This window comes from Hippoglossus hippoglossus, chromosome 11 (assembly GCF_009819705.1).
Source record: "Hippoglossus hippoglossus isolate fHipHip1 chromosome 11, fHipHip1.pri, whole genome shotgun sequence".
Classification (NCBI taxonomy): Eukaryota; Metazoa; Chordata; class Actinopteri; order Pleuronectiformes; family Pleuronectidae; genus Hippoglossus; species Hippoglossus hippoglossus.
Window position 1 is genome coordinate 391656 of NC_047161.1, and position 12129 is coordinate 403784.

Consider the following 12129-nt stretch of genomic DNA (forward strand, 5'->3'; position numbering starts at 1 on the left):
TTTAAAACAAAACATCTGTATCAGAACATCTGTAACAGAACAGAAGAGGAACAGAGAACATGTTAACATCTGTCGAGAACGTGCCTGGGTCCTGTTGGAGACTCTTGTGGTTCCTGTGGTCGTTGATGAGGATCCACAAAGTGCGTGTGGTTCTTCTGTAGAAGGTTCTTCTTTGTTTGGAGTCTGTCGTCTTTATCTTGGTTCTTGTAAGGGTTCTGTTTTTAGAACTGATCAAAGTCTTTAGATTTCAGTTATTCTCTGATGTTTGTGTGTTCACGGTTCTCTGCAGATGTGAAGCAGCTGCTGGTGAATAAAGACAATGTTCTGTCTGAACAGTGGAACCTCAGTTTGGAACAGGAGGTGCAAACCCAGCCCCCCCACATTAAAGAGGAACAGGAGGAACAGCGGAACAGTCGGGAGGGAGAACAGCTGGAGGAGGAGGATGTAACTTTTGTAAAGAGTGAAGAACATGAAAGTTCAGGTGGGAACAACATGAGGAGAACAGAGGAACCATCTCAGAGTCGATAAAACTAAAGTTCTTGAGGACTCTTCAACATTTCAGAGAACTTGTTACAGAGATGTAAGAGGTTCTGTTGGTGGTTCTTGTCTGTTTTCAGGAGGTTCTAGTTGATCTTTAGAAGGTGTTTGAAGTGTGAGTGTGTAAATGAATGGTTCTTTAAAAACCTTTGGAATTGGTTCAGTAGAACGTCTCCACCAGCAGCTGTGTGATATTTAACCCTGATTCTGAAATAACAGAAATCCCCTTTAAGGTGGTTCGAGTGATTATTTAAGTGGTTTTAGTGGTTTAAGTGGTTTTAATGGCCCCTTCGATCCGTCAGGTGGTACTTGTGCTTTCTAAGTTGATATCTCTGAGGTTCCGTTGTTATACAAAGTTCTGTGGTTCCTGTGTGTTCTCCCCAAATGTGGAGAAAATGGTAAAAAGATTAAAAGGTGATTAACCAGTTGTCTCCGTGTGTTTCCTGTTCTCTGCAGACGTCCAGCAGCTGATGGTGACTGATGAAGAGGTTCCTAGTGTGGAGCAGGAGAACCCAGAGCTCCTCCACATTAAAGAGGAGCAGGAGGAACCGTGGAGCAGTCAGTCAGAATCAGTTTGTGGACTGAATCCAGAGAGTTCACATGTGGACGCTGTGACAGGCTCAGGATTAAAGACGGAGGTTGGTGAAGTAAACTGGACGGAGGCGAGTGAACCTCAGTTGGTTTTGAAATCCCTGAAAATCATTGAAGTCCCTGCAGCTGATGTGAGAGGAAAGAAAACCTACAGCTGCTCCGAGTGCGGGAAAATATTTGGCCGCAGTCCACACCTGAAGATTCACATGAGAACTCACACGGGAGAGAAACCATTCAGCTGCCCGGTGTGCGGGAAAAGTTTCACACAGAAAGTAAATCTGATGTATCACATGTCCGTCCACACGGGGGAGAAACGATTCAGCTGCAGCTTCTGCGACGAAAGGTTCACGTGGTACACGCAACTGAAGAGTCACCAGTGTGTCTGTCTTCATCCGAGACAGACGGAGGAGAACAGGGAGGCTGATCCTGGAGAGAAACCATTCAGCTGCTCCGAGTGTGGGAAAGTGTTTAGCCGCAAAGACAATCTGAACATTCACATGAGGATCCACACGGGAGAGAGACCGTTCGGCTGCTCCATGTGTGGGAAAAGCTTCAAACATGGAGGACACCTGACGCAGCACATGTCCGTCCACACGAAGGAGAACAGGTTCAGCTGCGACGTTTGCGAAAAAAGATTCACGTGGCTTTATCAGCTCAAAAGACACAAGTGTGGTGGTGAATCCTTGCAGCTTCATGACCTGTGGACCAATCAGGAGGGAGACCAGCTTCAAGGACTGGAGGAGGCTGATATCAAGTTCACATTGACTCCTGTCGCTGTGAAGAGTGAAGAAGATGAAGAGACACCTCAGTCGTCACAGCTTCATCAGAGTCAGACTGAGGAGAACAGAGCGAATTGTGGAGGACCAGAACCAGCCAGGAACTCAGGTCCTGATGGACATTTACAACCAGGTCCTGAGGACAAGACTGAAGACTCCTCTAAATTTAAATCTAAAGCGTTTGATAAAAAATTGAAGCAGAGAAATGAACCATGTTTAAACTTTGTAAATGATTCAGGATGTAACGCTGTTAAAAAATCCTTCAGCTGCTCCCAATGTGGGAAGATATTTGGCCGGAAGGAACATTTACAGACACACGTGAGAATTCACACAGGAGAGAGACCGTTTATCTGCTCCGAGTGCGGGAAAACATTCGGCTGCAAGAGGTCGCTGCTGGGTCACATGACGAGTCACACGGGAGAGAAACCATTCAGCTGCTCTCGATGTGGGAAACGATTCGGCCGCATGGTGAATCTGAAAACACACGAGAGGCTTCACACGGGAGAGAGACCGTTCAGTTGTCCTTTCTGCGGTAAAGGTTTCACACAGAAGGTGCACATGACTCAACACATGGCCGTCCACACGGGAGAGAAACAGTTCAGCTGCAGCGTGTGCGGAAAAAAGTTCACGTGGCTGTCTGGGTTCCGACGACACAAGTGTGGCGGCGAGCAGTCGGAGCAGGACGAAACCGAGGAGATCTCAGAGGTTGAACTGGGCGACAAACCGTTTCGCTGCCGTGAGTGTGGGAACAGATTCAATCACAAACACAACCTGAAAGCTCACATGAGAATTCACACGGGAGAGAAACCGTTCAGATGCTCCGTCTGCAGCAAAGGCTTCATCGCCAGCGGAGCTCTGAAGAAACACTTGAGGACTCATTCAGGTGAGAAGCCGTTCAGCTGCCACGTCTGCGCTGTGAGATTCACACAGGGAGGGAATCTGAAACGACACATGGCACAGCACAGGGGAGAAGCACGAGAGAAACCATTCAGCTGCTCGGTTTGTGCTAAAAGCTTCACACAAGTGTCAAATATGAAACGACACATGATGCAACACGACGCCAACGAAACGAGACGTTCACAGGAGGCGGGAAGTGAAGTCCAGACCTAAGAGAGCATCATGGGACGGCTGAATAGGTCAAACTGTGGATGTTCATCACGTGACCTTTGAAGGAAGATATTTATATTGAATGTATTTTATTGTATCAGAGCTTTAAATTAATTTAGCTTTTATTAAAAAATAAGACTGCACTAAAAAGAGACTCCAGCTCTTTGCTCATCTCGTTTTAGAAAGTTGTTTTGACCCATAAACTGCTTATGAAGACGACCAATGACTGTAAATAAAGACGACTCGTCTCCACTTCCTCCTGAAATGACACAAAAATATGTCGGATACGAACGTGGCCAGTTCTGTTTTTTGACGTCATTTTCAGTCAGAGTGAGCAGTAGTGATTGTGGGGTGGAGCCGTGGTATCGAGGTCCCGCCCACACACTCTCAACCAATCCTGAGTCAGTCTCAGCTGTCAATCACGACGTCTCAGCCTGTTTTTATATCATCAAATAACTGATTCAAACCAAACTGATCAGAAACAGTTGAACAAACATCAGAGAGATCAGAACGAGCTGAAATGACAGAAACATCTTTGACAAACATTTATTTAACGTCTACTTAGATTTTTTTGTTGGGTCCATGTCCCATCTGCTAACATGGAGGAGGAGGGGTTTATGATCTATAATGCAGCCAGCCACCAGGGGGAGATCAAGATGTTTGGGCTTCACTTTTAGGGTTTGCCATGTCGTCCATCTTTATTTACAGTTTATTTGTGTCACCAGCTTGTCCCGATCGTAACGTTAATTCACTGCACTCTGCAACAGATCGCTGGTTAGCTGGTTAGCTGGTTAGCTTGTTAGCTTTGTCACTGCCCGAGGATCCAACCTCTGTTGCTCAGGAATAGAAGGAGGATTTTAAAGGAGCCTTTGATGCAGGCAGTGTGTGGACGGCGGGCGACTCCCAGTAAAAACCCTCATTAAGTTCCCAGTGTCTTAAAACGTCATCAAACAAAACCCCAGAAATCTTCAGTTTCCCGTGATTTAAACAGAAAAATGTTCTTAAACTGGAGTCAAATTATTTTCACTATTAAAAATTTGAAGAATCTCAAAGTGTCTGATCCATAAAAACTTAACGTTTCTCCATTTTCTCGACAGCTGAAGCCTCCGTTAGTGTTTGATCTTAATATCTAAAGACACATATGATTCTTTGAAATCTCTTTCTCCATTTAATTGTTTGTCAGTCAATTATTTAATGATTTGTTTAAAACTGAAACTTCCTGATTGATCAAAAAACAGAAAGATTCAGTTATTTCCTTTTAATCTATTTCCTTTTAATAGTTTTTGATTTTATATATTATTAAATCATATATGTTTTTTACGACTGTTGACATGATGATAGACATGAAGGACTCACTGATTAAAGGTACGACTCGTTTCACCTGAACTTCAGAGGAAATATAACACATATATATTTTATTGTTTAACTCTGGGGAAGATTGAAGTTTGATTGTTTTTCGTTATAAAGTGAGATATAGAGTCATTTTCTCATAGACGTCTATAGAATCAAAGTTTCAGGCACTTCTGCACTGGCTTCACTTTCTATTCAACTCAATTTTATTTGTATAATCCCAACATACCTGATCCGAGTGCACTTTACAATGTAAGGTTGAGATATTTAAGTTATTTTATTTACTTTACTTTTATTAGTTTTTTATGTTATTATTTAGTTTTGAATGTGTTTCAATGGTTTGTTTTATTTATTTGTTTTTATTATTATTTGTTGAAGTGTTTTTAAATGGTTGTAGTTATTTTTGTTGTGTTGTTAATTTATTTGTATTAATGGTTGATTTGCTCAGCGTGTTGACAGTGCGCCCCCTGCTGGTGAGATCATCTGTTTCTATCTTCGGCTGCAGGACTATGTTTAGCTCTGTCCACGTGACCAGCTGATCTTTGTTGTGCGTAACGTCGTCACCCCCCCCCCCCCCCCCCCCCCCCCCAGTCTATGGAGGATTTATTTATTTCCTCCTCTTCCTCCTCTTCCTCTTCCTCCTCCTCTTCCTCCTCCTCTTGCTCCTCCTCTTGCTCCTCCTCTTCTCCCTCCATTCTCAACGTGAAGACCGAGGGGCTGCAGCGGGACCCGCAGGAGGCCTGACCGGGGAGGAGACGGGATGAGAGCCGCCGGGACGGAGAGGAGACCGGAGCCGCCGCCGCTGAATCCCGGAGGAGACGACATGACTGCGGAGTGAAGAGAGGACGGTGAGGGAGGGGAGGTGATGGAGGGGTGATGGAGGGGAGGTGATGGAGGAGGGATGGAGGGGTGGAGGAGGGATGGAGGATAAACCAGCGGGTGTGTGGATGGTGTGATGGCCGGTGGAGGTGCAGACACAGCGGCTCTTTGACCGGTGCAGTGTCCGGTCAGAGCTCCACACACCTGGAGGTGGACAGAATAATGTGAACAGGCTGCATTGTCCTTCATCATCTTCTTCATCTTCTTCATCTTCTTCATCATCTCTCTCCTCCAGCGGCTACACTCAGGATGTCTGGCCCGGCCGGACCTGCACCGCCCCCCGGATCGGGACCGGGGCTCGGGCCGGAACCGGGGCCGGACCTGAGCCACCTGACGGAGGAGGAGCGGAGCATCATCCTGTCGGTGGTGGAGAGACAGAAGGAGGAGGAGGAGAAGGAGCAGAGCATGCTCAAGTAAGGAGGGAGGGACCAATCATCACTGACTGATCGTGGAGGTGACGTCAGCCCAACAATAATCAACTATCAGCTGAGATATTAAACAGCTGATCCAGAAGCAGTACATGTACACGTGATCTGCTTCCTGTCACACTACCACAGTAAAAGTACTTCCCTCTGCGAATGTCGCTGTCACGAGTTTTGAAATTAGTTAATTCGGAAAAGTCAGTCTCTCTAATGCTAAGCTAACGTTAGCAGTAGTTTCCGAGAAGTTAGAGCCTGTGTCTCCATGGAAACAAGACTGCAGATGTTTTCCATCTGTGTTTCCAGATGTTGGAGACCACAGGTGTTTCCGTGTATTTGATGCCTCAGGTGATGATGTCACCTCATTACCCATCAGCCCCTGGACTCGAACCAGAAGTTTAAAGGCTCATCCCCACGTCAACCTGCTGTGACATCACTGGTTGGGGGCGGGGCAGGTGTCATGACGGACAGTTTAGACCTGGTGACGTCTCTGTTATTTTAGTTTTACGTTTTTCCCTTCGTCTCCTTCATTTATCTTCATTTGTTTTCTTACACGGAAACAGATTTTTGTGTTCTGTCGTTTTCAGCTCGTTACTTCATGTTTGTTTCTGTTCTGACGTCATTTTTATTTTTATTTCGTCATCATCATCATGTGTCTGCAGGGATCAGGAGGGAATCAAACCTCCGTCAGCCTCGTAAGTATCTCAGTCTCCGTGAGAGCACCTGTCCACCTCCCTCCTAAACCTCACGGAACCACTTCCTGGTTCCCAAACTGGCCAAAATCCAAATGTCTGCACTTCCCAGTCGAACAGTTCCTCATCCAGTCCACAGGAGGCGTCGTGTAGCGTCTGCAGACTTCACCTGATTTCATTACCCACAAGTCATTGCAATGTGAACATGATGTTGTAGTTCTACCATTGACTGAAAATAAAGATTGTCGCCATGACAGCTCCCAAAAGTGAAGCCAAATCATCTCTATCGCCCCCTGGTGACTGGCTGCAGTATCGGCCATAAACCCCTCCTCCTCCATGTAAGCAGATGGGACATGGACCAAACTAAAACATCAAAGTAGACGTTTTTCAAAGATGGTTTGTTTTAGTTAGTTCTTATCACACTGATGTTTGTTCATGTCTCTGATCAGTTTGGTTTGAATTTGATTGGCCGAGTGCGTGTGTGGGCGGGACCTTGATACCACGCCTCCACTCCACGACCACTGCCACACAGACTCTGACTTCATCACACCAGCGGCTGATATATTTTTGGCTTCATTTTTGAACAACAGGAAGAAGTGGAGATGTGTCGTCCATCTTTATTTACAGTCTACGTTTTTTCCGGTTTCAGACTTAAGATACAAAATTAGTAACATTACTCGAAATTATTGGTCAGAATATTATATCCCACCACATCATGATACAGAACATTGACTTTCAGCTGTGGGGTCATCAAAGGTCATCCAAATGTAATTTGTTAGTGAAGTGGACAAATACACGATAGATACAAAATGGCTGAAAAGCAAGAAAAGGTGATGATTATTAGCGAGTGCTGAGTTACTCGTTACTTCAAACGTTTCCACAGCGACGAGTCAAACAGACTTCAGGCCCGTGTGTCAGCGGTGTTCAATAACGTGCAGGTTCACGATCACGTCCAACACGTCATGATACAGACAAATGAATCACTCCAGATGGCCGACATTTGGATTCAGCCTCCCCCTCTACTTCCTGTCAGCTGATTCTCTGTGTCACCTGGACAGGTGGAATCTGTTGTCGGGGTTCAGTCAGTTGGTCAATAACGTTGCCGCCAATGTGTCCGAAGTTCTGCAGGTTAAAAGTCCAACTGACGACGAGTCGCAGACGTGAGTAGAAAACAGAAACCGATCAGGTCTGTTTCACACCTGTGCAGTTTCCTTCATGTTCACTCGGAGGTTGTTGGAGAATCAGAGCCTCGAGGATCCAGGTCCACTTTTGGCTCGAGTTTGATATCAGGTGACAAACAGGAAGTCACAGACACGTTCAAATCCTGTTTCTGTGTCTTTGTAGTAAAAGGTTCTTTAATCAGTTATTTAAACTGAATGTTTGGAGGCAACAGACTCTGCAATCTAATAATCTGCAAAGCAAAGATCACGTGACCAATGGAGAGAGCGTCCGCAGATAAACTCTTTAGCTTGGTGTTCATCCCTGACTTCTACTTAATGACACACCTTCAAACTTGCAATGCTAGTTCAGCTAATGCTACATGTCACATACTTATCAGTCCAAAGTCATCTAAACAAACTGCGACCTTCAACCTCTGCCCACACAGGAAGTTACATCAGCAGTTTGAGATGTATAAGGACCAGGTGAAGAAGCTGGGGGAGGAGCCTCAGGCCGCTCAGACAGCGAGGGCGGAGTCTCTGACCTGTGGCATCTGTCGCATAACGAAGTTCGCTGATGGCTGCGGCCGAGCGTGCTGCTACTGTCAGAGCCGCTTCTGTGCCCGCTGCGGGGGGCGGGTTCCTCTCAGAGCCAATAAGGTAAATGTTTAAAGTGAACCACACATCAGGGTTAGGGGGGTTCCATTTAAAGGCTTCGTGAATCAGAATGAGTCCATCACAGATTTTAGATGAATTAATGACAAGTTCAGACACATCGCACCGATGAGACGCTTATCTGCCTTTACTGATGTATTAGGATTTGCTAGAATATATTAACGGTTCTATTAGCAAGTTTCTGCCAGTGCTACATGCGTAATGTTAGCAATAGCACGACATCAGAAATGTTCAGCAGCAAACTTCAGCCCTTTACTCCAAGTTCTGGAGATTTAACACAGATGTTAAAGGTTCTATCTGGTTCTGCAGGAACCACAAAAATAATAATGCATCTGTGTTTCACTTCTGATGTTCATGAGTCTGTGTTCGCACAAGCTCACGACTTGTTCATCATAATAAATAATAAACCTAAGCTTGTATCTGACACACTGGGGAAGAGGCCGGTTAATGCCCGGTATGAACAGGAGAAAGAAAATCCTGGCCACGTGCTCATTTGGACACGGGACCTGAAAAACCCGTCCTGATCACGATGAAATGAAGTTTCCCTTTTAATCAGTGTTTCAATGACATCATTAAAAAGTGGTTGTTGTAGCTACTGTGTCTGAACACTGGGTGGAGCCACATATTATGAAGAAACATCTCAACAGCTCCTTCGACACTTAGTTTAAAGGGATAGGTTTTTATTTTTATTTTCAGACTGTTCAGTTTTGTAGAGAATTCATTTGCAGCTCGTTGAATAAACGATCTTGTGTCTGTCGTGTTTCAGGTGATGTGGGTTTGTAACGTGTGCAGGAGGAAGCAGGAGATTCTCACTCAGTCGGGCGAGTTTCATTCCAACACAACGTTGCTGTCTGTCAACCACACGTCACAGGGGGTTCCACAACCACCAATGCAGGGATTGCCAGAGGGAACAAGGCCCTTGAGCAACGGAGACACAGAGCGGTCAGTTTGAGGAAACGTATATTATATTGTTTACTTGTCTGTGAGAACAAATGTCTGAGTCAGAGTCTCTGGACATGTTCTGGACCTTCTCCTGCAGCCTCCTAGTAACATGTGTGTAACATGTCCTCGTGAGTCCATGTGAGGACACAGCAGGACAATGTGTGGAAGCTTCCCAGTGAGCGAGTGGACGTGTTGATGAGGTTTCTAACACGTGACGGACGTGAAACTGGAAGAACACAAACATCTCAGGATGAAGATGAGGAGCCGTACACGTAGAAGACGAAGACGTCAACTTGGAAACACGAGGAGGTTCCAGATCTTCTGGTGATGAGGGCCGACGCCGGTGTGGATGAGCTGTAAACAACAACACTGATCTTTCCACAGCAGAGTTTATACGTCATGTCCGGCCTCCTGCTGCTCTACAGGCTCCGCCCCTGCTGCTCTACAGGCTCCGCCCCTCGCCTGGATGTCCCCACATGTTCCTGTTTGAACGAGTCGGACCCGACAACCTGCTGCTGCTGCTTCACAAACACTAACTACATGTCAGGACAGAGCTCATGTGTAGCTTCACCACTAGATGTCACTGAATATCTTGCGTGTGTATTCAGTCTGTACATCTAGAGCGCTCAGCCTTTAAAGGTCATTGTGGGACTGGATATTGGGCGAGAGGCGGGGCTTACCCTGGATGGGTCACCAGCCAATCACAGGTCCAACATACAGAGACAAACAACCAATCAGTCTCCACTTCAGTCTGCATGTGTCTGGACTGTGGGAGGCAGTGGGACACAAACACAGAGAGAACATGTGAATCCTCACAGGGAGAAATCGGGATTCAAACTGGCAACCTTCCTGACGGTGGAGTTGTGACAGAAACCTGTTCTGTGGACTAAAATCAGACGGACTCTTAATTAGTTTGGTTTGTTGTTAATTACAGAGTGTACACACACACACACACACACACACACACACACACACACATAATCTGATTAACAGATTTTTAATCCTGCAGTTCAGAGATTTACTGCTGCAGCTAAATACAGACACACGCTAACACACAGTAGGCTAACGGAAGCTAACAGGCTAACAACACGCCCACACAGATGTCCCTACCTGTGTGGGTGGAGCTAGAGAAGGACAAGGAGGAGGTGGGAGGGTGAGGGAGTCTGGATGGGGCGGAGTCTGGTCCTGTGTGGGCGTGTTTTCAGTTATGATCCAGATATTAGTTATAAAGCTGCTGACTGTGTGTGTGTGTGTGGTTGTGTGTGTGTGAGAAGAGGTTGAATGTGTCGTGTGTTGAGTCGATATGAAGCTTCAAACCTCCGACAGCTGAAGGAAAAAGTGTAAGGGAATGAAGTTTGTTTTTTTGTCAGCAGGATATTGAACTGATGTGAAACATGTTGGAGGGATGAGGAACAGAAGAACTCATTACATCCAGTTAAACATTGTTTTCCTCATTTACATCAGTTTTTCAGGAAAATATTTAGATCTTGATGTAAAAGAAATAATTTGTATTTATGTTGTTGACGTCACAGACGTCTGTCTGTAGTTTCATTCTCTAGTTCTTGTGGAATGAAAATGTAGATTTATGATGCTTTCATTTAAAACTCTGCACTCAAACAGCCACTTCTTGAACTTATATTTACTTGTGCTCGAACTGTTCGCTTGCACTCAGATTTCCTGCGCTCCAGCTTCAGCATTTCTCCTTACGCTGTGAAGTGTAAGATGGAAGCGTTCGTATCTGCGATGTTTAAGCTTCATTGTTGTACAATGGGAGGAACCTGAAGTTCACGTTCTGTGTGGAACCAGGTAACAAGTCGGATCATCAATGTGTAACATCAGCTTCTGTTTGGTTCATTGATGTGATTCACAGGCGGCGGAGCCCCTCAGGGTCTAATTACGATGGTGGGGGCGACCTCGGTCTGGACTACTCCACTCACTTGTCACAGGGTTACCATGGCAACGGGGAGGCGGCTCTACGGGCTCAGAGGCGACCAATCAGAGACAGACGAGGCCGCTGGCACTCACAGGTGAGTTTGATTTGACAGCTTGAAATTCACTGAAGAAAGTGTGTGTCTATTTTTGTAGTTTATTTAAAACTATTTTTATTCAATATTCATCATGAACTTTTATTAAGTTTTATTTCTAATCAGATTTTTATTTAAATGTTCATCAGATGTTTTATTTCAAATAAAATGTTTACTCAATGTTTACAATCACAACTAAAGTATCAAAGAAATGATCTTGTTTGAACCTTTGTTTCATTAATGTTATTTATTCATATTTTAGTCATAAACACTTACAGGACTTAACGTTGTCAGTCACTGATGATGATGATGTTGGTCTTCGTCTCTCCTCCTGGATCAGGACCATCCTCTGGACAAGGACCTGGACGCTCGTGAGCTGCGGCGGCGGCAGGAAGAAGAGTTTCAGGCCCGTTACCGTAGTGACCCAAACCTGGCTCGTTATCCGGTGAAGCCGCAGCCAAGTGAGGAGGCCATGAGAATGTTAGCTCAAGTCGGCAGGGTCCGTCATCAGCGTCGCCACAGTGACGTCTCCCTGGCAACTGCTGAGCCTGACCACCTGACCCTGAGACACACAGGTAGGAATACAACTGACAACCTGTTAATGCCTTGCCAAGGGCACTCAGTCTGATATTTTTTCTTTCCTGTTAGTTCACCGTCACAATCGACCTCAGGGATTGTTCGGATCTGAAGGTCAGAGGTCATTCTCTGTGGACCGGGCATCTAATCACATGAGCCCCACGTCTCCCCGCCGCAGCCCATTACCACAGCAACACCTGGACCCGAGCTCCGCCCATAAGAGGAAGCCAGCCAATGAGAGCATGGTGCAGAGAGGGCGGGGGATGGGGAAGATGCACGTGATTGGTAGCTTCAGCAGCTCTGAGGAGGAGCTAGTGACCACTCCAGAGTACACCAGCTGTGACGAGCCTGACAGTGAGTGTCCACATGCAACTGCTAACTAAATGTGGCTAAATGCTAACTGC

General features: G+C 45.8%; 2 protein-coding genes across 7 annotated transcripts in view; one reads left to right on the forward strand and one right to left on the reverse strand.

The window, feature by feature from the left end:
* Nucleotides 1–7583, reverse strand: part of si:ch211-191i18.4 (uncharacterized protein LOC799350 homolog) — a 10011-nt gene extending 2428 nt beyond the window's left edge. Inside the window, exon 1 of the mRNA XM_034600575.1 lies at nt 7551–7583. Within this exon, the coding sequence (XP_034456466.1) occupies nt 7551–7568 (18 nt within the window). The 5' untranslated portion in view covers nt 7569–7583. The remainder of the gene's footprint in view (nt 1–7550) is intronic.
* Nucleotides 5005–12129, forward strand: part of LOC117770783 (regulating synaptic membrane exocytosis protein 2-like) — a 25887-nt gene continuing 18762 nt past the window's right edge. For all 6 annotated transcript variants that reach the window (XM_034600491.1, XM_034600497.1, XM_034600492.1 and 3 more), the window contains exons 1-7: nt 5005–5209; nt 5476–5653; nt 7958–8168; nt 8950–9125; nt 10996–11152; nt 11490–11724; nt 11798–12079. In XM_034600491.1, coding sequence (XP_034456382.1) covers nt 5490–5653; nt 7958–8168; nt 8950–9125; nt 10996–11152; nt 11490–11724; nt 11798–12079 — 1225 coding nt within the window. In that variant the 5' untranslated portion in view covers nt 5005–5209; nt 5476–5489. The remainder of the gene's footprint in view (nt 5210–5475; nt 5654–7957; nt 8169–8949; nt 9126–10995; nt 11153–11489; nt 11725–11797; nt 12080–12129) is intronic.